The sequence below is a fragment of the Caretta caretta genome, chromosome 1, assembly GCF_965140235.1.
Source record: "Caretta caretta isolate rCarCar2 chromosome 1, rCarCar1.hap1, whole genome shotgun sequence".
Lineage (NCBI taxonomy): Eukaryota > Metazoa > Chordata > Testudines > Cheloniidae > Caretta > Caretta caretta.
Genome location: NC_134206.1, coordinates 8,417,443 through 8,442,265, shown reverse-complemented (window position 1 = coordinate 8,442,265; position 24,823 = coordinate 8,417,443). Strand labels below are relative to the sequence as shown.

Below are 24,823 nucleotides of genomic sequence, written 5' to 3'. Positions count from 1 at the left end.
CTCCCTGCCCAGCTGCATCTCCTTCCCCCAAGGTCTTCAATCTCCCCTGGCCCAGCTGACAGTCTCTGCTCTCCCCACCCTGCTCCTTAGATGGGCTGGGGAGGAGGAACCCTGCACGCTGCTAGCAATGGGCATGCTCCGGTTGTGGTCCCCGTGGACTAGCTGGGCTACAAAGGAGGTGCATGAGCATGGCAGGGGAGGAAAGCCTTTCAATTTCATACCTACGTGAGGAGCCCTTGAGTGATCTGGCGTGGACCCCCCACCTGGTCAGTCCCACTGGGCTTGCACCAGGGGGTCCTAAGGTAGCACAGAATTAGGGTCAAACACCCAGGAGCCAGTAGCGTTTGGAGGAGTCTAACTGGGCCAGGACCCTCCTACATGGTTGGATGAGGCAAGACATCTGGCCTGAAATTCTGTGCCAGGGCAGGCTGGCTGGGTGGGGCACATGCTCTCAGTACAGACCACAGCTGACCTGGCTACCCTAGAGCGAGCAGGCAGGCAGCCATCCTCTTTTGTCCCTGTCCCCACCCTATTGCAATAAGAACCCCACCTTCCACCTCCATAGGCTGCCCTGCTTGAGTGCTGCAAGGTGGGGCTGAGGATCCTGGCCGCTGGGTGCAGGGCCAAGGCGCTGCTGGAGCACAGGAATGGACACCTCTCTCCCTGATCATTGACCCAGACTGGTGCTGATGTAAGCAGGGTCAGAATGAGCTGCCCCCACTGCAACATCTCGCGATGAACTGGAGGAATAGACTTCAGGAGCTGGCTGTATTTGCATAGACACACCTTCTGTGCCTAGGTGAGCAACAGCCAGGCCTGCATTGCCAAAGCGATCCCTTTGGGTTACAATTCACTTGAGGACTGAGTGCCGAGGCCACAAAATAATGTTATCCCTACTGCATGAGTAAAGGGCAGAAGAGCCATGCGTAATCTGCCCTGAATGAGAGGTCACCCTAAATTGAATGTCACCCAGTAAGCAGAGGGTATTGTGTGTCCACTGCCAAATGAAAGTCAGAGGGGATGGGGGATAAGTTCCTATTTTGTGGGTGCTGTTCCAGAAACTCCTAGGTAGTGTTTGAGCCTCTTTCTCTTCCCCAGTGCTTTATGACGGTACTGACTAAACTTGATTTAGCGTTCTTGCTTTCCTTCAGCGGTTATGAGATTTGCTGTTGTCACTGATAAGCAGGTCTAGGGCGAGTCTTGAAGTGAAAGACAAGGGAGAGGCTGCAGCGGCTGTGAGGTTCCTCCCTGCCCGGTGAAAATCACTAAGAGCCGAAATCACCAAGTAGGAGACTCTCAGAACGCAGCACGGCAGAGGTGGCAGAGGTAACCGTGGCAGCGCTGAGTGGCGGCAGAGGCTTGTTACTCCCTGTTTCAAGGTAGAAGGTGAACCCCTCCCCCTGAATTCTGGGACTTCACTGACTCTGAATCGCCAGCTGTGAGTGGGGGGCAGTAGAGGGAAAGGGGAGCGGTGTCTTCAAGAGACATTTGTCCGTTGGATTTTCACACCGCAAGGTGGGAAACTGAGGCAAAGGACACTGCCCAGTGTACTCTGGGGGTGGGAGTGTGCTCATGGTTTACATGCTTTTGACTCTTTGTTGCAGTGGTGTCCCAAATTAATGCTGAGTTCCTTCTCCCTTTTAATAACAGTTTTCTCTTGTTCCGCACAGACTTGGTGCTTGTGAGTCTGTCTGTAACTAAAGGGGCAGTATTACCTCTTCAGAGGCCTGCAGGGGTGGTGGTTAGTTTTCTCTGGTTACTGCGTGGGCCTTCAGCCAGTTCTGTTTTGTATTGTTAAGAGGAACCCCTAGATAGTGGACCCACCCCCTGTCCCTGCCCATGCCCCCTGGCAGAAGGGTTACACTTACAGACTGTTTCTTCTTGTTGCCCCTAGTTATTTCTGGAATGAAGATAAACTGTGAACCAGAGGCACTTCTTAGCCCATATGCTGGGCAGTTTGCTGACTGAGATAAACAAAACTAAAATTCCAGCTAAAGGTCCTGGCTTAGAACCCAAATCACTCCGCTTTGTAAACAGATCTGTGCAGGGCGAAGGCATTTCCAGCTTGATTCTACTTACGGGAACTGAATGCGGGTCAGCTGGTCCCTTGCTAGATGAGTGGCTGCACATGCCGTGTTTGGGCACCTGAGAGCTGTACGTAGCCTACACGGCACTGGCTTTCTGGGATCTCCGGTCAGATATATGGAAATAACGAAGATAAACAGGGCTTAGTGTCGTGTTGTAACTTAGTTTCAGCTGTTTCCTGCAGGGAGGGAAAGGGCTTGGAAAAATGTTTTTCCTTTAGACCTTTTTCTTTGGAGAAGCCCCAGTGGGATCAGGGAGTCAGCTGGACCCTTCAACGTAAGACGTGTGGCTTGAGATTCTGTCTGCTGGGAACAGTCATCAGTCTGGGGAAATCAGGTACAGGCCCCTCTCCCCGTGCTTGTGTTTGTTGTGAACAGTGGCCTGAGGCTGACTCCTACAAAATTCTTGGAAGCTGCTTCCTTCCCTGTGATTTTTGGCCCTGGTACAAATGCCATCTGTCCCTGTCCGTGCACAGGGTTTGCATGTGTCTGGCGGTGGGTTGCTGGGACGCCATCTGAAATCGAAACCATGCGCCACGTCCCCGGCGTGGAACACTTCACCTTCTGCATGATTAATACGCATTCCGGGAAACCCCACTGAACTCTGTCTCTTGCTGCATGATTCTCGGCCTAGTGGCTGCCGGCTCTCTGCTGATGTGTCTGCCCTGTGAGCCCCAGACAGTGTCTCCATGCAAACAGCAGCTCCGTTCCTTTATATTTAGCCAGTGCTCTGGACTGTGACCGAGCCCTGCCTTGTCCAGCTGGCTCCTGTGAAAAGAAATTAGGGTTACTAAAAATATACCGGATAGTCAACAACTTGTCATCAGGGCCGGGCTTCCTCTGCTTCAGGAATTCTGTTCTCTGAAACCTCGCTGTGAGCACGGGATGTTCTCACTGCGAGAGCTGTGTTAAGATTGATGTGAGACAGTTGGCGGTTATGGGTGATGGCAGCGTAGGTTCGTGGGGTCAGTTGCACCCACAGAAATCGTGGAACCAAAGGGGAAAAGCCAGGCAAACCTATACTTCTCCCAGCCTGCTGTGGGAGAGGAGGAGGCCTAGGGAGGGGGGGAAGGGTGTGGAGAACAAGACAGCCACATTGGCAGCTTCTGTCCCGGCTCCCTGCTCCATCATGATGGGGGCGGGGGGGTGCTGCACCAACCCTCAGTGTTGCTATGGCCTGGGTGAGGAGCTAGGCCTAGCCCTGCGGGACAGAGCCACCATTGCAGGCTGAGCGTGGGGCGGGCTGGCTCCTCAAACATCCTTGCGCCCCCACAGGCCAGCATTAGGGTGCTGGTGCCAGGGTGGAGGGTGGTGCCCCCCTGGCAGATCAGCATGGTGCACCTATTGACTGGGGAGGTTATGTCGTCCCCCCCCATGCGTGATGTTGAAATCTGCCTGATTTCCACAGATCTGCCCGTTGTTGGATTTGCCTTCAGCCTTGCAGGTGAGCTGGGAAATGAAGACGTTGAGGTCTGTGGTTCTCTCCTTGGCTTCTCTTTGGGCTCTTGCCTTGCTGAAAACGTCTCAGGTAACTCAATTCCTCCCGCTGAGTTCTCTCCGCCATCCCCTCATTCCCGTAGCCTGTCTCTGTCCCGGCGGCTCAGGTGCACGGCGTCTCAGAGGGTCACAGCCAGTGGGAGGAGAGAGGAGGGCCCGTCTGTAGAGAGCCACCCCGCGACTGGGGCTGTTTGTTCGCTGTGTAAGTATTAGTGCCACTGTCTACAGGTGGGGGATATCCTGTGAGCTGTGGTGAAGTCTGGATGGAGATGAAATTTTGCTTTTAATCAGCCTCCATGATGTGGCTGCCAGTCAGTAGAACATTCCCCTCGGATGGGAAGGCACCCTAAGTACTAGAATGCTTTGCTACAGACTCTAAAGCAAGAGAAAAATAATTTCCCTTGTTTCACACAGGGAAACTGAGGCAGAGAGCGGGGACGTGACATTCTAAAAGGGGGATGAACACCCAGCTCTCCTGAGTTCTAGTCCAGTTCTCTAGCCAGTGAGACATGGTGCAGCGCTAGTCGGTTAGCCAGTTTGAGCCCAGTGTCACTGAAGAACAGCTCCCTCCATTGAGTAAAATCATGCCCAGGAGCTTTGGGGTGGGAGCATTGTTGGCTGCATGCTCAGCATGAGAACTACTCTGCCATTGCAGGGCTGGATGGCTGAGGGGTGAGCTGCCAGTCAGACCTGGCTACCCCCAACCACTCCCTTAGCGCCCTGTTTCTTCTCCCTCCAGGTGAGATGCCAACGCTCTGTGCAGTTGGGAATGGCACCCGACTCTTTTGATGACCAATACACCGGCTGCACTGAAGAAATGGAAACGGATATTGCTCCTCGCCTGCTAGAGGAGGAAAAAGCCAGACACCCGCTGCTGGGCTCTATGTGGGGAAACCTATCGGCTGTTTGGGCGATTAAGAAGAAAAGGCTTTCTGTGCCCAAGGGCTTTACGGATGAACATGGCATAGCCATCCTGGTCTACACTGATTCCTCTAAGCCACTGTACTGGGAGTTGAACAAGGCAGTGAGAGAGGCTGGGGTCTCCCGGGATAACTACATGAGCAATTTCCACTTCAAAGCTCTTCATTACTATCTGACGAGAGCCCTACAGCTCTTAGGGGCTGACTGCGGCCACCTGTCCAGACTCCAGCTGTTCCGGGGAGTCCGATCCATCCGCTTCGAGCCCAGCGGGACAGGTGTGTTCCGGTTCGGACAGTTCACCTCTTCCTCGCTGGATGTGGCTTTAGCTCGGAGTTACGGCAACGCCACGTTCTTCACCCTGCGCTCCTGCTTTGGCGCCCACATCGAGGCGTTCTCCGCCTTCCCTTCAGAGCGAGAAGTGCTGATCCCCGGGAGTGAAGTGTTCAACATCTCCAGCTTCTCCCGGGAGGGGAACCGCAGCGTCTTCCTCCTGCACAGCATGAACTGGACCTGCAGCCATTACAACTGCGCCTACCTCGGGGGTGAGTGCTGGCCCACGTTGGAACAGGAGCAAGCCAGGCTCGGCCACCTCGGAACAGGGATAATCCAATCGCAGAGGAAGCCGTTAAATGGGTGGCTCAGATGTGACCCACATCTTAGGTTAATCAAATTTATTTCCTAAGGGTGAAACTTGATCCTGTGCATTGGGCCGGCATCAAGCCCTCTGCACCGCTTCAGCCCCACGTAAGCCCATTATTGCTATTCAGTGCTCATCCGTAAAGCCATAGGGCTTATGTGGGACTTAAGTCATGTTCTTGGCATTTGCTGGCCCCTCGGCCCAGAGGGCTTCACCCCAGGTGGGCCCCCAGTAAGGAAGCTAAGAAGCCTACGGAAGCTTGGAGGGGTAATTTTTTACTTCCTTTTAAATCGTTTTTAAGGATCCCTAATACAAGCCGTAGGCGCCGTGCCTCTTAGCATCACGCTGGCAGCATTACACAATCCTTCAGACACGAGCCCAGCCCGGCCACTGAGAATCTCTCCTTCCCTCCCCTTCATCATTTGCCCATTCTGCAGACAAACCCAAGTTATCGGCCTCGATGCAGGAGTGACTGGGACACATCCTCTGGCCTGTGCTACGTGGTGATCACAACAATCCCTTCTGGCCTGGGAATCTACGGCTCATGCCAGGGGCACTGCCTGAAACCTCTCCAAATACCTATTGAACAGCTGCCCCCAGTTTGGGTCTACGATGTCCTTGAAACACAAGGATCTCAATGTTCCCAAAAGCCCCAGGCATGGGCAGCTTGGAGACTCAACGGTGCAGTCTAGCAGCAGCATAATCCTCCCGGGCTTAAATTATTGATAATTTTGCTTCTTTGGTTTTAGTCTTCTGTACCTCTCTAGCTCCTGCATGTCAATGACTGAATTTCTTTTCTTTTCCTTGCTTGGCATGCAATGAAATGTAGTTTTAAATTTGCCCTGAGATTGTCTTAAAACTGGGGGCTGGATTGTAATGCCGATCTCTAACCGCTCCAGTCTTTGCATGGCGGGTTCGTTCTCTCTTACGGATCCTTTTGATGCAGGGCATGACAGGGCATTTCTGCAGTCCACGCTCTCTTCCTACCAAACAAACTTGAGAGTTAAAAGTTGATTTTTGGGGCCTCATTCTGACTTTGTTTACACGGCTGCAGCTGGAGTGAAATCAGTTCCTGAGACTGGTAGTGGTGAGATCAGAATTAGCCTCATGAGGTCATACTCTTTTTTTGCTTCTCCCGGTTAGATACAGTCTCCTCACTGGAGCAGACCTGGGGCATTCTCAGGTTCCTTGCGTTCATCTTAGTGCTAGTTTGGGGGATTGCCCTCTGCTTCGCAGCTCTCTCTACTCATGCATGATCAAATCGGAGGCCAAGGCACTAAGAATAAGGGACCAAACCCCAGCTATGGTCAAAGCACAGACTCTAGACAAGTCGGGATGGGGGTGTGCAAACCAGAGGACTCCCCCCTACTTTGCCCCTCTCAGGGCTGGATACACTGGCTTTAGGGCTACCTTCTGCAGTGCACAGTGGCCACACTGTGCTGGAGAATCTGGTCAAGGCGTCTGAGAGAGCATCCTCCCACTAGCCTTTGTTCAGACGCGCCGGGCCTGGTTCTGAGTGCTCGTTAGTTGTTGTTTGTATTGCCTACCTGTTATCCCCAGGCACAGTCCCGGGACCCTGGTGTTAGGTGCTGGACAAACACGGTCCCTGCCCCCAGGAGCTTACGGCCGTCATGGCAAGGGAGAGTTTTAAGGAGGGATTTGAAGGAGGATGATGGGGTCGTTTTGTGGGTGTTGAGGGGAAGCTCCGCCCTGTCGTGAAGGGAGCAGGGGAGGAAGCAGGAAGGGGCTGGTTTAAAAACGACGGAGGCTGAATTCATAGGCTGACCAGAGATGGGAGCTGACACCTCCATAGCAAATGAGGGATGATGGGTCGGGGGGGAATAGACCATGGCGGGCCTTGAAAGCGAAGACAAGCAGCTGATGTCTGATGGGATAGAGATTCCACTGTGGAGTCACTCCTGATTCACACAGGTGTAAATGAGAGCAGAATGGGGCCCACAGGCACATAAACCACTTCAGTTCCCTGATACACGTCCCTCTTTCTAACAGGACCTTTCCCTGATTCTAATCTTTAAAATGCAGGTTCTGGTGACATCTACTGGCAGCCCTGAGCATTGGATTAGAACAATACCAGAAGAGTTTGAATCATAGAAGATTAGGGTTGGAAGAGACTTCAGGTGGTATCTAGTCCAGCCCTCTGCTCAAAGCAGGACCAATCCCCAACTAAATCATCCCAGCCAGGGCTTTGTCAAGCCGGGCCTTAAAAACCTCTAAGGAAGGAGATTCCACCACCTCCCTAGGTAACGCATTCCAGTGCTTCACCACCCACCTAGTGAAATTTTTTTCCCTAATATTCAACCTAGACCTCCCCCACTGCAAATTGAGACCATTGCTCCTTGTTTGCCTCACTGTTACACTGTCCCAGCTGAGGCGTGGTACCAGCCGGAAAGACAGACCCTTGGCTTTCTTGATTGTTGTGACCCTCTCCCTGTCCCTGTGATCAGGGCTGGAAGGGCAATGTTGAGTATAAAAACTATTTTACGAGACAGACAGGTAATTCCTCCCTCCCCTTTTTCTGGATCTACTCTGGAGTGCCGACAGGTTCTTGCCACCTGTCTGTGGTGTGAGGAGAAACTCCTGCTTGTATAGATTTCATGGGAGTTGCTCAGCAAGGCTGTTCTGATACCTTCTCTGAACTGGGGACATGGAATCCTCTCGAGATCTAGCACCTATTATAGGCCAACCTCAAGCATAGGTACCACATTTTAAAGGTATTTGGGTGCCTAAAAATACAGCTAAGCACCCCGTGGGATTTTCAAATGTGACTGCCACCTTTGAAAATCCCACAAGATGCTTAGCTGCATTTTTAGGCATCTCAATACCTTTAAAAATCTAGCCCTAAATGCAGACATCTCAGCTGGGTCTAGCTTGCTGTTGGGTGAGTTTGAACCAATTCCAACGAAGATGCAAAGCTGACATTTGTTCATGCCAGTCTTGGAAAATTTCCCCCTGGAGGAGACAGCTGTTTAATGGAAGTCTCTGTTTGTGTTTTAGGAGAGAAGTCTCCAGAATGTGTTGACAACATGGGTAAGGATTCTCCTTTCCACTCTGGTCTCTGGGAGATGCATTGTCTGAAACATCTGACAGTGGATCACAAATTAAATCTGAGTCAGCAATGTGTTGCAGCTGCAAAAAAAAGCTAATATCCTTCCGGTGTCTATTAACAGGAGTGCTGTATGTAAGACAAGGGAGGTAATTGTCCTGCTCAGTTGGCAATGGTTAGGCCCAAGCTGGAGAACTGTGTCCAGTTCTTGGCGTCACACTTTGGGGAAGATATGAACAAATTGGGGAGAGTCCAGAGGGGAGCAACAAAAATGATCAAAGGTTTAGAAAACCTGAGCTGGGAGGAAAAGTTAAAAAACTGGGTGTGTTTAGTCTTCAGAAAGAAGACTGAGGGGAACCTGAGAACAGTCTTCAGGTATGTTAAGGGCTGTTCTAAAGAGGACGGTGATCCATCGTTCTCCATGTCACTGCAGGCAGGACAAGAAGTGATGGGCTTAATCTGCAGCAAGGGAGATTCAGGTTACATATGAGGAAAAACTTTCTAACTCTGAAGGTAGTTAAACTCTGCAATAGGCTTCCAAGGGAGGTTGTCAGTGGAGGTTTCTAAGAAGAGCTGGGACAAACACCTGTCAGGGGCTGGTTTAAATTTACTTGGCCCTGCCTCAGCACAGGGGGCTGGGGTTGATGACCTTGCGAGGTTCCTTCCAGCCTGACATTTCTATGATTTCTTCAGCACCTAGGTAAATAAGCGGCCTGGTTTTTAGAGGTGCTGAGCATCCTTTGCATCCATTGGGTCACCACTCAGTGTAGATTTAGGTGCTTAACATTCTCCTGGCCTCTGAAAGGTTATTCAATGCACTAACTCATGTATTTTCTTTCCTTAGTTGCAGGAAGGAGTGTCAGGGTGTCCAGCAACATAAGCCCTGTGTTCGTTGGTGGAATTGTCCTGGTCAACATTGCTGCTCAGAAACTCTTCGCCAATTTCAAACTCGTCTTGATTTTGTAAAAAATAATAATAAAAAATTCTCTTATAAAAGTAAATGGAGGTGGAGTTCTTTACTGGACACTGTGCTGTGTACTCCTTGAACACGGCAGGCAGCGGGGCTGCTACTAGCTGGTCAGGCTTCTGTACCAGGTTTGGGCTGGCCCCAGAGCTTGCATTACAGAGATAAATGAGACATAGCCCTTTTTGAGTTCTTTTTCTCTTACCATCTGAAGGAGGATCCAGGAATGTGCAGAGCTTTATGGGTGAAGTATTCCCCTGTACAGAGGCCCAGAAACCACTCAGGTCCTGCGTGAGCCCTGGGTGTATTGTCTCCCGCAATTATTAATTCTAAAACTAGGGGCAAATCTACAGCATAAAGCTTCAGGAAGATCTCTACAACTTAGTCATGCTGGTAATGTGCACACAGTCCCCCTCAAGAATGTGATGCACAACACCCCCTGCTGAATAAATCCATGTGAGATGAGACCATCAATAAGGAATACACAGGTTCAGATAGGGTGGTCCTATGGTTGACACGCTATACTGGGTTCTGGGTTCAGGAAAATACTATTTTATCATGGGGACTTTAACCTGGACGACATTCGCTGGACACCTACTATGGTCAGTAAGAAAACTTCCTTGGAATTTCTAAATATAATAGATAATGATTTCTTAACATAGAAAGTCCTGCACCCAGCACAGAGTAACTCAATACTGGATCTCATCCCAACAAAGAAGAGTTAATTGCTGACCTAAACATTAGCATTTGCCTAGGTACCAATGATGATGATCTGGTTCCATTTATCTTGTGCAAACGGAAAGTGGCACTTAAAAATCATCTGTACATTTGCAACTTTAAATCCATCGCGGGCATAATTAAGAATATAAATTCAAAGTGGGAAACGTTGATGAAAATGGGGCATTGTTCAAGATATCCTAAAAGATACCCCAAAAATCCACACACATGAAAAAAAAGTTATGCTGGGCAAGAAGCCATCCTGGTTTAAAGGAGCTGTAGAAATGGAAATAAACTATATGTATATAAAGGATTGAAAAATGGGGAAACAAATGGTAAATTCAAAAATGTAGGTGACTGACAAGTGAAGCTAAAAAAAATCAGTGAACTGTCAATGGCCAAGAGTTAAAGATAATAATGAGGCATTTCTTAAACATATTAGGAACAAAAGGAACCAGAGGACAGGCATAGGTCCATTGCTAGACACAGATGGTAAACGAGGTTAAAAAGACAGAAATGTTCAGTAGGTATTTCTGATCTGTGTTTGGAATGAAGTAGGTGGATGTATCCATCCCAGATGATGGTGTGGCTGTACCATCTGTAACCAAAGAGGATGTGTGGCAGGATGGCCTGTATTAGCCTCAGCATACTCATAACACTAACAGCTCTGCATTAAGACAATGGCTATAATCAAATTTCATGCTTCAGGACTTCAGCCAACCACCTGCAGGGTCAGGAAGGAATTCTGTCTCCCTCTTCTGCACATCCCATGCCCAATTTGCCAGATGTATTCTGGGCAGGATGTGTTTCACTTTTCTCTGAAGCTTCAGGGATTGGCCACAGCTGGAGAAGGGACACTGGACAGGGCAGACCAGTGCCCTAGGGTGGTACAGAGAATCCTGTTTCTTAAATGCCTGGCTGGTGGGTCTGGCTCATGTGCTCAGGGTCTAACTGGTCACCAGATTTGGGGTCAGAAAGGAATTTTCTACCAGGTCAGACTGGCAGGGCTAATGGTCTGAATGCTCTGACATGATGAAGGCCTAGCTCTGCCCCAGCTGCTAGGGATGTTCTTGGGCAAGGCCCTCAATGTTTCCCAGCTGTATACTGGGGATAACGCTTCCACGGTCTAGTTAGATCATGAGTGCGGTGGGCCAGGGACTATCGCTTACACTAGATACACCTTGTAACACAATAAGGGCCTTATCTCAACGGAGGGCCTCTTAACGCCACCGTCATATACATAATATACGTGGCTGCTGTGACTGGTGTGTGGGATCCCTATTAGCACTAACTAATAGCTGGTTTGACAAGAAGCCAGTTTGCAGGGGGAGGGATAATTGCTCTTTTCCCCAGCAAAAGGCAGGGCTGCCTCTTCTAGTCTTAGGGAGATGACAGGGGCTGCCCCTCATCTGCTGGCTAAGCCACGCAGCTGGGGATCCTTAAGCCCATTAGCGCGCACACGGTTTGTGCAAGGGAATTGCCAGGCAGTATTATCCCAGCCCAGTTAGAGACACAGTATGTTAACAAACCTTATTTGCGAAGCCCATGCAGAGCAGGGATATAAATAGCCAAGCAGAAGGGATGGATCAGCTCCAGACCTGGGCTAAAGCAGTTGGGGATTGCCATAAAAAGAAAAACCAGCTGCTTCTCAGTTGTCATGTCCACAAGGCCCCAGAGCGAAGAGCAGCCGCTACACCACAGGAACTGGGGGGAGCAGAGACGCCCCAGTTCTTCCCTGCCTGCTTCCGGGGCAAGGAGAACCCAGGTAAAAGTTCTCACTTCTTCCAACTCAGCTGGCCAGACTGGAAATCTTGTCAATTTCAGCCCCCAGCAGAGGGCAGCGCCCAGCCAAAAGTGAACTTTTTAAGGGCCGGGGAGGGGGGGTATTAAATCAGGGCTTTAATTTTATGACTCCACTTGTCCAAGAAACTGGTCTAAGTATTTCCTGGGCCAGCTAAGGCAGAAATCAACCTGTTGATTGTTCTGACTGTTCTGTACCTGCCAGGGGTTATTTAGTGTCGCAGGGGAGCGTGACATGATAAGGGTTTTAATCTCTGTGGAGAGGCCCTCGGAGCATATGCTGCTGCCTCTCTCTCTTTCCGCAAGCTGAATATTTGTATTCCAACTTGCTGACGGTTTGTGCGCCACGCAAATATTGCGGTTGCACAGGGCCCACGCACTTCGCAGCTCACTAAAGTACAGTCATGCGCAAGCTGAGGAAAGGCGTCTGTCTTGCATGAAGGTGTTTAATGCAGATGGACCTTGATTTGATCAAAGTCTTGGAGAACGCCCAAACACACTTGTAGAACCGGAGTTTTCTAAACGAAGGGGCTGCACAATAGAATGTGTGCAGGAGACACAAAGGCCTGGGAGTTTTCCTGTATGCAGTGCAGTTGTGGCCAGGCTGGCCCCGGATATTAGAGAGACATGTTGAGTGAGGTCATATCTTTTATTGGACCAACTTCTGTTGGTGAGACAAGCTTTCCAGCCACACAGACCTTCAGGGCTGGGAAGAGTCGTCAGAGTGTCACAGCATAATGCCAGGTGGAAAGGTTGGTGTAGTTAGCACACAGTGGAAAGGCCCGTTCAAGGTGAAGTGGCCCGTTAACACCCCTGCAGTCACAGGACAAAAAAGGGGGGGTTAACGGGTTACAGATCGTTGTAATAAACCATAAATCCAGCGTCTCTGCTCAGGCCATGAGTTTTAGTATCTAGCAGAGTAATGAATTTAAGCTCCCAGGCTTGTCTTTTGAAAGTGTTGTGCTGGTTTCCTTTGAGGATAAGGACTGAAAGGTCAGCTATAGAGTGATAGAATCGTAGGACTGGAAGGGACCTCGAGAGGTCATCCAGTCCAGTCCCCTGCACTCAAGGCAGGACTAAATATTATCTAGACCATCCCTGGCAGGGGTTTGTCTAACCTGCTCTTAAAAATCCCCAATGATGGAGATTTCACAACCTCCCGAGGCAATTTATTCCAGTGATTAACCACACTGACAGTTAGGAAGTTTTTCCTAATGTCCAACCTAAACCTCCCTTGCTGCAATTTAAGCCCATTGCTTCTTGTCCTAGCCTCAGACGTTAAGGAGAACAAATTTTGTCCTTCCCTCTTATAACAACCTTTTATGTACTTGAAAACTGTTATCATGTCCCCCCTCAGTCTTCTCTTCTCCAGACTAAACAAACCCAATTTTTTCAATCTTCCCCCATAGATCATGTTTTCTAGGCCTTGAATCATTTTTGTTTCTCTTCCCTGGCCTTTGTGAATGCATCCGATGAAGTGAGCTGTAGCTCATAAAAGCTTATGCTCAAATCAATTTGATAGTCTCTAAGGTGCCACAAGTCCTCCTTTTCTTTTTGCGACTACAGACTAACACGGCTGCTACTCTGAAACCTTTGTGAGGAGTGTTCGCCCACAGGTGATAGATTAGGTGTTTTTGTCTTTTATCCTTTTCCTGAGTGAGTTCAGTTGAGAGCATGGTGATCGGGGACTGAGCAGAGACACTGGATTTATGGTTTATTACAACAATTTGTAACCCACTACCCCCGCCCCCCCACACACTCTCTTTGTCCTGTGACTGCAGGGTGTTTGTCCTGTGACTGCAAGGGGATTCAACTTCACCTTGACTGGGCCCTTACAACATGTGTTAACTCTTTATGCTAAACAATCCCTTCCACCTTGCATTCAGCTCTGACGCTGGGAGTTCCTTTCCCAAACCTGCAGAAGAGCTCTGTGGCGCTCCAAAGCTGGTCTCTCTCCCCAGCAGAAGTTGGTCCAATAACAGATATTCCCTCCCACACCTTGTCTCTGGGAGTTTTCCTGGAAGGCTCCGGCGGTTGTTTGTTGTCTTGTACTCAGGGGACGCCTACACTGTGATCCCAGGAAGCGACTGCAGCTCGCGGGGTCGCACCTGAGCAGGGGCGGCGAGTTATATCGGCCCGTGGTGCCCGGGCTCCACCCATGTTTGGGGTCGGGTCTGTCCCCAGGCCCCTCCTGCCTCCCCCGTGCCCCGAAGCGTCCCTGTCTCTGCTGGCTCCCGGCATCCACTGCCGCCGCAGGGTCCTAGTGCCTCCGAAACACGAGTGCCGAAACAGGCTGACCCTGCCCCCGCCCGTCTGCTCGGACCCTTGCCTTTTCCGGCGGGACCCTCCACCAGCACAGGGCCCCCGCCCACAGCCACCGCTCCTGCCCCACGGTGGGCAAGGGGCAGCCCCACCCACAATGAGGGGCAGCAGCAGGGGAGGAGTCACACAAGTGATGGCAGCCCCCACCATGGCACCCACTGCAGGGGAGGTGAGGGGGCTTTCTGGACCGGAGAGGATCCCTAGGGGCATGTGCAGTGACAGTGGTGCGAGGTGAGTGTGCTGCGGGGGGGGAGGAGAGAGGGCCCCTCCCCCAGAGCTCGCTGCTGCTGGTGGGGAGAGGGCTGGGGGAGTCCTCCTCTCTGGCCCCAGCCCCGGGGCAGCCTGTCTCCACCCCAAACTCCTCATCCCCAGCCCCACCCCACTCCAGAGCCCACACCCCCAGCCAGAGCCCTCACCCCCTGCACCCCAACCCTCGGCCCCAGCCCTGAGCCCCTCCCACGCCCCAAAGCCCTCATCCCCAGCCAGAGCCTTCATCCCCCTGCACCCTAACCCTCTGCCCCAGCCCTGACCCCCCCTTCATCGTGAACCCCTCATCCCCGACCCCACCCCACAGCCCTCACCCCTGCTCCCCAACCCTCTGCCCTAGCCCTAAGCCCCTCCCACACCCCAAACCCCATCCCAGAGCCTTCACATTTTTACATTATTTTAAAAAATATATATCGGCTTACAAGGCAGGCGTGTGTTGGGTGGGTGGGATTTGGACCCTGTTCTGAGCACCACCAAAAATTATACAAACCGGCCGCCCCGACACCTGAGCTAGCTGACTCAAAGCAGAGACGTGGTGGCAGCCCAGGCTGGCCAGGCGAGGAATTACCCGGGGTCCCAGGTGGGTTTGTACAGCCTGTGCTCGCTAGGTACCCAGGGCAGACATATCTTAGACATTCAGCAGCATCGCTGCTGCGGCCAGGTGCCGTATGCTGGAGCGAACGATGCTTTGTGCTGGTCGAGGCAGGTACATCGGAATATCTGAGCCTCACAGCAGCCCTGAGAGCCAGGCTAGTGCTGTTCTCCCTCCGCGCTACCGGTTAGGAAACAGAGGCACAGGGAGCGAGTTATCCAAGGCTACAGCGAAGAGTTTGGCAGAGCTGGGAGGAGAAGCCGAGCCTCCTCGCCGGCAGTCCCATGCCTGCAGTCCTGTGCCTCCCAGCAGTCGCCGGCTGCCCCACCAGCCTGCCCCACACCTCACCCGGCCCCTCTAAGCACTGCGCTGCCATCTGTGAACACAGGGGCCGGGCCCGGGGGGAGGGTGGGAGCGGTGAGTAGCCGTTCGCACTGAAGCGTTAAAGAAGAAGAGAGACCCAGCAGGCAAGCACTTGGCAATCAAGTCAATTGCTGGTTTCAGAGTAACAGCCGTGTTAGTCTGTATTCGCAAAAAGAAAAGGAGTACTTGTGGCACCTTAGAGACTAACCAATTTATTTGAGCATGAGCTTTCGTGAGCTACGGCTCACTTCATAGCTCACGAAAGCTCATGCTCAAATAAATTGGTTAGTCTCTAAGGTGCCACAAGTACTCCAAGTCAATTGCTGAAACCCAGAATGGAGAACCATCTGCAGCCAGGAGAATGGGCTCAGACTCCTCAGGGTGAGGGGTGGGGACTCAGTTCCAAGCCCCAAACTTTACCCAGGATGAAGCGTGCAAGTGATGTGTGGTACACACTGCGGCCTTTGCTATGGACAAGGGGAGCTGGGCCGTGCAATTGCCAGCTGGCATAGCCATACCTGGGCTAGCTCTGCTTCCGCTAGCCTCTAAAAATAGCAGCATGTTTGTAGCAGCTCACACTAGCCGCCCCCAGTACAATCCTGCCTGACCCCTGGGGTACGTACTCGGGCAGCCAGCCCAAGCTGCTGCCCCTGCCAGCACAGACCCACGGCTATGTCTAAGGTGTACCCAGGTACATCTACGCCAGCTGGGACTCACCTCCCAGCTCAAACATAGCCTGTGCGAGGCTTTGGTCCTTAATGTTTCCCTTTGTGGCTCCCCCGTGAGTGATGTAGCCCTTCTCCCGGGTGGAGCTGGCGGCAAGGAGGGCCAGGTTCGGTGTCTAGGGGGTTCCTCTTCACAACACAAAGCAGAACCGGCTCGAGCCCCGCCCAGGAATCTGGGAAAACTAAATACAACCCTGGGCACCTCTAAGAGGCAAGACTTCCCCTCTCGCAAGTCAGTGTGTAACCCACACATCTCCTGGGTGTGGTGTTCTGTCCCATCTCATGGCACTGAGACCACTTAGAGAAAGTTAAATGAGTCTGCTTGACAGCCTCAGCTAACAGCCAGCTGGCTTTTATTTTATGCTGTAGAGGCTCATGCACTAAGCTCCAGAGGTCCCAGGTTCGATCCTTCCTACTGACGACCGGGGTGTGTCGGCGTTACAAGTGTACTACTAGAGAGAGCTTTTATTAACAGGGAAAGGGAACCCAGCATAAATCTGGGCCAACGCCACACCCGCATTCCATCTGACCATAAGTAAACACCCCACCCCACAGCACGCTGGGCAGGGCCCTGTGACTCAGTTTCCCACCCTTGTGGCATGAAAGTCTGATGAACTAATGTCCCTTGAACATGCCGCTCCCCTCTCCCTCCGCTGCACCCCGGTTACAGCTGGTTGTCCTTTGCGCCTCCCGGCCCTGAAAAGGGGATATAGAGCAAAGCCATTCCTGCGGTCAGCCATCCTCTGCAACTGACTCATGGCTCCTGCTCTTACCTCTGCTGCTACTTGCTGCTGCCTCTGTTCTCTCTCCCGCCCGGTGCTGCTCGCTGCCTCGTCAGGTAATTCAAAATCAACCAAAACAGATCCCTTTGGCAAAGCAGATCACCCGCCGAACACCTAGGCAGAGTGGGCGTGTCTATGCAAATATGGTCTGCTCCTGAAGTCTTTTCCCCCAGTGCGTCACTAGATCACAGAATCATAGAACCACAGGGTCAGAAGGGACCACCAGGGTCATCTAGACTAACTCCCTTGTATGGGGATGAAGACAAACAGAAGCACAGATGTCAGGGGAGACCCGCTCATTCAGACCCGCTGATTTTAGGAAACATTGTCAGAGCAGCCGCCAGCAAGACTTGGTGGCTGCACTTTGAAGCCACCAAAAATTTTGTTGTGAGAGCCCCTGCTCTAAATGGCCTCGATTGTGGTGTAGGGGACGAGCCAGGTTGATTCCAGTGTTGCTCAAAGTGGTTCAGTCATCCCTGAGTATTTCTGATGTCCTGCGGGACCCCAGTGCATGGTGCTGTTCCCTCTCTGAGTTCCAGATTTGCCTCTCTTGATTGATTGGCATGACTGGAGACAGAGAGAGAGTAAAAGAACCGACCGTTGTGGGACCAAAGGCAGCCCTGGTCCCAGACTTTTGGCTTCAGGGCTGTTCTCGCAGCGATGAATTCTGAGCCGGCTCCTAGCAGAAGATGATGGCTTTATGGTTAAAGCGCTGGGCTAGGATTGGGAAGATCCGCTATCAACTGCAAGCTCAGCCTCACACGTCCTGTGGGATCATCTCCCTGAGTCTCTCTGAGCCACAGTTCCCCGTCTGTAAGATAATACTTCCACTCTTCTGGCCTTGTGTCTTTAGATTGGAAATTCTCCAGGGTGGGAACTCTCTCTTGCTGTGTGTGTATGTACAGCACCTAGCACACGGAAGCTGTGGTCTTGCATGGGGCCTCACGGTGAAAAACAATAGATTCTACAGGGATGCTAGAGCAAAGGACCAGAAATCTGTAGTCTGCAGGGGAACACAATGGCCTGGACAGGTGTGCATTCACCCCCCCACCGCTTCCCATCATCTCCCAGGTGCTCTGTGGCTCTTCATCTGTCTCTTGCACAGATTGGAGCTTGGTATGAATAAGTCACTCACTGAGTCGCCGTGGTGTGGACTGAGTGTATTTTTTTTCCAGACGTGGATGGCGAAGATGGAGCGTCTCAGACCAGTCTTTGTCCTGCTGCTGGCTGGGATCTTCATGGAAGGCCCTCAGGTACGCCCTGGGTGGCTCTGCTAAAAACATGCAGCAGTTAAACAATTAACAATGTCATCATCATTAGGGTTCAGCATTAACACTCCATTGAGATGAACAGGGTGTAGGGCTAATTCTATGGGCTAGATCCCCAGCTGCCATAAGTCAGCCTAGCTCCATTGACTTCTGCGGCTCATTGACACCTGCTGAGGATCTGCCCGTTTACCCGTGCACACCCCTGGCAGGCAGGGCAGCGCTGTATCCCCATTGTACAGATGGAGACCTGAGGCCCAGACAGACCAAGGGACTTGACCAAGGTCCCACAGGGAGTCTGTGGCAGAGTAGATAGCATCCCAGGCTACCACCCTAACCACTGGACCACCCTTTCCCTCATGCTCCCAACACCTTATCTCTGTCACTTGGCTATTGCTGTCCCTGTAGCCTGGCTAAGACCTGCTCTACCATCTGTTGCCAGTGCCTGTCACCATGTTCTCCTGCTGCCCTCAGGTCCAGTGTTTCTCCCTCCGCAAGAGAGACCTCTTCTCTGTCAGAGAGTCAGCCCTGGACATGGCCCTGAGCTCCTTCGACGACCAGTACAAGGACTGTGACAGCATGATGCAGGCTGAGCTGGGGGAGCTGAACCGCACCGAGTTGGCCAACAACAGGAACTATGCTGAGACCTGGCTGGAGGCTGCCTCCAACTGGAAAGAGATGAAGGACAAGAGCTACATGCCGCGGGACTTCAAGCCTGAGTACGCCATCGCCATCTTGGCCTACACCAGCCAGGGCCCCCTGCACAAGCAGCCCCTTCACCAGGAGTTCAATGCAGCCGTGAGAGAGGCAGGCCGCACCCGGGACTTTTACCTCAACAACTTCAACTTCAAGACCCTGCACTTCCTCCTGACCAGAGCCCTTCAGGTCCTGAAGGCCTCTGAGCCCACCAAGTGCCACCAGGTATACCGCGGAGTCCGGGGCATCCGCTTCAAAGCCGAAAGTCGCAAGCCCGTCCGGTTTGGCCACTTCACGTCCACGTCCCTGAAAAACGAGAGCGCCCTGCAGTTTGGGCAGGACACCTTCTTCTCCATAAAGACCTGCTATGGGGTCAACATCAGGAACTTCTCCTTCTTCCCCGGCGAGGATGAAGTTTTGATCCCCCCCTTCGAGAAATTCAAAGTCACCAACTTCACCCGGGCTCAGGACAGAACCTTGATCCAGCTCCTGTCCCTGGACAGCTCCAGCAACTACAACTGCGAGTATGTGAAAGGTAATGTCCACGCACAGGGATAGTGGCCTCTCGCTCCCTGTGGCCTCTTGGGGATCCTGGTCTGAGCTTCCCACTGGTCTGTGGGGCATTCAGAACTGGGGGGATAGTCTGGCCCAATTATACACTCCGAACTCCCTCTGGCGTCAGAGCTGTTTGGAGCTGGGGTTTCAGTCTGTGGAAGGAGAGTCCGAGACAAGTGTCTGCGGGTGGAAACAGGGCCAGATCTCCAGCTGGTGTGAACTGGCTGCAAGGCAACACCAGCTGAGCCGCTGGCCCAGGCCAGCTCCGGTTTTGTGGTTGTGGTTGGGCCTCAAGTGGGACCAGGATGAAGCTGATGCCATTTTGCTTAGCGCCAAACTGGAGCGGGAGAGCGAAGGCCGCCCAGGCAGTGCCTATGAGTGGGGCGTGTGACCAGACTCAGTGTCTTGATGGGCCTCCTTCCCACATCCCATCCCAGCCATCAGCTGGCGCCTGTCAGGAGAGGGTGAGGGCAGCTGTCTCTGAGATAAGGGTGTCAGTCCGATGCGAGACAATGGTCCTATCCCAGAGCCCTGAGGCTCCAGCCTGGAGCTGAGGCAGGGGCGGACGGTCTTGTAGGCAAGGCACTGAACTAGGACTCTGAAGGCTTGAGCTCACGCCCCGTCCCCGCTGCAGACGCCCTGCACAATCTTGGGCGAGTGAGTTAATCTCTCTGAGCAACTCCCCGCCTGTAATAGGGGGTTACGAGCAATTCCTTTCTCCCTCTCCTAGGCTATTGAAACGCTGAGCGCTTTGGGCCAGGGATGGCATCTAAGCCCTACCCAGCACAACTGGGCCCTGATCTTGGCTGGGGCCTTTTATGTTCTACCCCAATACAAATAATAGCGTGCCCGGTGGACAAGAAATTCACTGACCCCCATGGCCTGGTGGGTCCTGACCCTGTACCTCCCACAGAGCTCCAGGAGAATGGTATAGTTATGGCCCAGAGCAACGGATGGAAACTCCTTCTTCCACCACATGACCCAGGCTGTAGAAGCCCTGCAGCCAAGCAGAGAGGAGTAGGGTTGCCCAAGGGCCTCCCTGCATTGTCCCTCTGTACGACCCCCAATGACGTCTGAAAAGAGACAGCTTAGCACGGGAGAATTCAATCCAAACAGCTCCCCAGGGCAAGGAGCCCTGCTGCCCAGCAGATTGGCCCCTTTCTTTCCCAACCACCGCTGGTTCCCCACCCAGCCTGGTTCTTCTGGGGTCACCCATAGGTCAGCGTGGTGGCACCATACCCATAACCCCATGAGGTCCCTATGCCAGAGCCACCTGGCCTTGCATAGAGAAGGGGGTGAAAGTTTTTGTTTTAATGTTGTTGGTTTCTTTGGCAGAGAAAAGATGCAAGACCCAGAGATGCGTTTTCAGCTCCGGTAAGAACATTAATGACAATCTGATGCTTTTAGGGGGCAGCACAGAGCTTATATTCCTGCCTCCTCCTCCCAGCCCCTTCCCGCACTGTAATTCTTTCTTATTCTCTTCCTTGGGATCTGCAGGAATGAGCAGTTTCTCCTCCAGCGTACATTGCCTGTACCTCCTCGGTGGAGTTCTTCTGGTGGCAAGTGCTTTGGGAACACCTGGCTTCCTTTGACATCCTACTCAGCATGCTCACTCTCTCCCTGAGCGGTTATTAAAACTCTGTTGAAATTGCTTTGAGGAAAAAGGAGATGGAGAAGAAAGAAACCCTGGAGCCCATCTGCTGGTGTCTCAGGCTAGAAGTCAAGAATTAGAGGGTGTGACTACAATTCATGCCTTTTTAGACAATAACAAACCTGCTTGATAAAGGGAACTGGGGAGATGGAATAGACTTAGACCATTGCAAGTTGTTTGACTTAGTACCACATGACATTCAGATTAACAAATGAACTCTAGACAGTATCAATAGAGCACTTATTAGATGGAGTGAGAACTGGCTAACTGATAGATCTCAGAAAGGAGATGTCCATGGGGAATCCTCATCCCCATGTTGTATGTTGGCAACAAGAAGAAAGCCAAGGAATGTGTGGGCCCCTTACTGAATGAGGGAGGCAAACTAGTGACAGAGGATGTGGAAAAAGCTAATGTACTCAATGCTTTTTTTGCCTCTGTTTTCACTAACAAGGTCAGCTCCCAGACTGCTACGCTGGGCATCACAAAATGGGGAAGAGATGGCCAGCCCTCTGTGGAGATAGAGGTGGTTAGGGACTTTTTAGAAAAGCTGGACGTGCACAAGTCCATGGGGCCGGACGAGTTGCATCCGAGAGTGCTGAAGGAACTGGCGGCTGTGATTGCAGAGCCATTGGCCATTATCTTTGAAAACTCGTGGCGAACCGGGGAAGTCCCGGATGACTGGAAAAAGGCTAATGTAGTGCCAATCTTTAAAAAAGGGAAGAAGGAGGATCCTGGGAACTACAGGCCAGTCAGCCTCACTTCAGTCCCTGGAAAAATCATGGAGCAGGTCCTCAAAGAATCAATCCTGAAGCACTTGCATGAGAGGAAAGTGATCAGGAACAGCCAGCATGGATTCACCAAGGGAAGGTCATGCCTGACTAATCTAATCGCCTTCTATGATGAGATTACTGGTTCTGTGGATGAAGGGAAAGCAGTGGATGTATTGTTTCTTGACTTTAGCAAAGCTTTTGACACGGTCTCCCACAGTATTCTTGTCAGCAAGTTAAGGAAGTATGGGCTGGATGAATGCACTATAAGGTGGGTAGAAAGCTGGCTAGATTGTCGGGCTCAACGGGTAGTTATCAATGGCTCCATGTCTAGTTGGCAGCCGGTATCAAGTGGAGTGCCCCAAGGGTCGGTCCTGGGGCCGGTTTTGTTCAATATCTTCATAAATGATCTGGAGGATGGTGTGGATTGCACTCTCAGCAAATTTGCGGATGATACTAAACTGGGAGGAGTGGTAGATACGCTGGAGGGGAGGGATAGGATACAGAAGGACCTAGACAAATTGGAGGATTGGGCCAAAAGAAATCTGATGAGGTTCAATAAGGATAAGTGCAGGGTCCTGCACTTAGGACGGAAGAACCCAATGCACAGCTACAGACTAGGGACCGAATGGCTAGGCAGCAGTTCTGCGGAAAAGGACCTAGGGGTGACAGTGGACGAGAAGCTGGATATGAGTCAGCAGTGTGCCCTTGTTGCCAAGAAGGCCAATGGCATTTTGGGATGTATAAGTAGGGGCATAGCGAGCAGATCGAGGGATGTGATCGTTCCCCTCTATTCAACATTGGTGAGGCCTCATCTGGAGTACTGTGTCCAGTTTTGGGCCCCACACTTCAAGAAGGATGTGGATAAATTGGAGAGAGTCCAGCGAAGGGTAACAAAAATGATTAGGGGTCTGGAACACATGAGTTATGAGGAGAGGCTGAGGGAGCTGGAATTGTTTAGCCTGCAGAAGAGAAGAATGAGGGGGGATTTGATAGCTGTTTTCAACTACCTGAAAGGGGGTTCCAAAGAGGATGGCTCTAGACTGTTCTCAATGGTATCAGATGACAGAACGAGGAGTAATGGTCTCAAGCTGCAGTGGGGGAGGTTTAGATTGGATATTAGGAAAAACTTTTTCACTAAGAGGGTGGTGAAACACTGGAATGCGTTACCTAGGGAGGTGGTAGAATCTCCTTCCTTAGAGGTTTTTAAGGTCAGGCTTGACAAAGCCCTGGCTGGGATGATTTAACTGGGAATTGGTCCTGCTTTGAGCAGGGGGTTGGACTAGATGACCTTCTGGGGTCCCTTCCAACCCTTATATTCTATGATTCTATGATCCAACGGGTTTTTTCTGAGTGGTTCACAAAGGTCCTTAAGCACCTAACTCCCACTGATTTGGGCCTCTAGGGGCCTGGCTGATGGGCTGGAGAAAGGTGCCTTTTTCCACATTGGACTGTCAGCCCTCTCCCAGAGCGAGGTGTGTAGGACAGGTCAGCGGTTTCTCATGAGAGATATAAAAACATACATAAGAATGGCCATACTGGGTCAGATCAGAGGTCCATCTAGCACAGCATCCTGTTTTCCGACAGTGGCCAATGCCAGGTGTCCCAGAGGGAATGAACAGAACAGGGAATCATCAAGTGATCCATCCCCTGTTGCCCATTCCCAGCTTCTGGAAAACAGAGGCTAGGGACACCAACCCTGTCCATCCTGGCTAATAGCCATTGATGGACCTATCCTCCATGGATATATCTAATTCTTTTTTGAACCTTCTTATAGCCTTGACCTTCACAACATCCTCTGGCAAAGAGTTCCACAGTTTGACTGAGTTGTGTGAAAAAATACTTCCTTTTGTTTGTTTTAAACCTGCTGCCTATTAATTTCATTTGGTGACCCCTATTTCTTGTGTTATGAGAAGGAGTAAATAACACTTCCTTATTTACTTTCTCCACACCTGTCATGATTTTATAGACCTCTATCATATCCCACCTTAATCATCTCTTTTCCAAGCTGAAAAGTCTCAGTCTTATTAATCTCTCCTCACATGGCAGACGCTCCAAACCCCTAATCATTTTGGTAGCCCTTTTCTGAACCTTTTCCAATTCCAATATATTTTTTTTGAGATGGGGCGACCACATCTGCACACAGTATTCAAGATGTGGGTGTACCATGGAGTTATATAGAGGCAACATGATATTTTCTGTCTTATTATCTATCTTTTTCTTAATGATTCCCAACATTCTGTTCGCTGTTTTGGCTGCCGCTGCACATTGAGTGGATGTTTTCAGAGAACTATCCACAATGACTCCAAGATCTCGCTCTTGGGTGGTAACAGCCAATTTAGACCCCATCATTTTATATGTATAGTTGGGATTATGTTTTCCAATGTGCATTACTTTGCATTTATCTTCACTGAATTTCATCTGCCATTTTGTTGCCCAATTTTGAGAGATCCTTTAGTAGCTCTTTGCAGTCTGCCTGGGACTTAACTATCCTGAGTAGTTTTGTATCATCCGCAAATTTTGCCCCCTCACTGTTTACCCCTTTTTCAACATCATTTATGAATATGTTGAATAGGACGGGTCTTAGTACAGACCCAGGGAGGACACCACTATTTACCTCTCTCCATTCTGAAAACTGACCATTTATTCCTACCTTTGTTTCCTATCTTTTATCCAGTTTCCAGTCCATGAAAGCACCTTCCCTCCTATCCCGCGACTGCTTACTTTGCTTAAGAGCCTTTGGTGAGTGACCTTGTCAAAGGCTCTCTGAAAATCTAAGTGCACTATGTCCACTGGATCACCTTTGTCCACATATTTGTTGACCCCCCTCAAAGAATTGTAGCAGATTGGTGAGGCATGCTTGCCCTTTACATAAACCATATTGACTCTTCCCCCAACAAATTATGTTAATCTCTGTGTCTGATAATTCTGTTCTTTACTATAGTTTCAACCAGTTTGCCAAGTGCTGAAGTCAGGCTTACTGGCCTGTAATTACCAGGATCACCTCTGGATCCCTTTTTAAAAATTGGTGTCACATTAGGTATCTTCTAGTCATCTGGTACAGAGGATGATTTAAATGATAGGTTACAAACCACAGTGAGTACTTCTGCAATTTCACATTTGAGTGCCTTCAGAACTCTTGGGTGAATCCTAT

The 24,823-nt window shown here is 51.1% G+C and overlaps 2 protein-coding genes across 3 annotated transcripts; both read left to right on the top strand.

Moving 5' to 3' along the window:
• The first annotated feature begins 2,336 nt into the window (after positions 1 to 2,336).
• LOC125631473 (ecto-ADP-ribosyltransferase 5) lies at positions 2,337 to 9,204 on the top strand. Of its 2 annotated transcripts, none has more exons than XM_048838233.2 (5): positions 2,337 to 2,421; positions 3,493 to 3,612; positions 4,321 to 5,044; positions 8,155 to 8,187; positions 9,048 to 9,204. In XM_048838233.2, the coding sequence occupies exons 2-5, from the start codon at positions 3,541 to 3,543 to the stop codon at positions 9,167 to 9,169; spliced, it is 951 nt and encodes a 316-aa protein (XP_048694190.1). In that variant the 5' UTR covers positions 2,337 to 2,421; positions 3,493 to 3,540; the 3' UTR covers positions 9,170 to 9,204. The 2 variants fall into 2 exon arrangements, with proteins under 2 accessions (XP_048694190.1, XP_074981765.1); XM_075125664.1 differs by having other exon boundaries at positions 4,321 to 5,162.
• Positions 9,205 to 11,519: 2,315 nt separating this feature from the next.
• Positions 11,520 to 21,554, top strand: ART1 (ADP-ribosyltransferase 1). Its single transcript, XM_048838182.2, has 5 exons — positions 11,520 to 11,649; positions 17,911 to 17,988; positions 18,475 to 19,231; positions 20,587 to 20,625; positions 20,749 to 21,554. The coding sequence occupies exons 1-5, from the start codon at positions 11,542 to 11,544 to the stop codon at positions 20,841 to 20,843; spliced, it is 1,077 nt and encodes a 358-aa protein (XP_048694139.2). The 5' UTR covers positions 11,520 to 11,541; the 3' UTR covers positions 20,844 to 21,554.
• Positions 21,555 to 24,823: the final 3,269 nt, after the last annotated feature.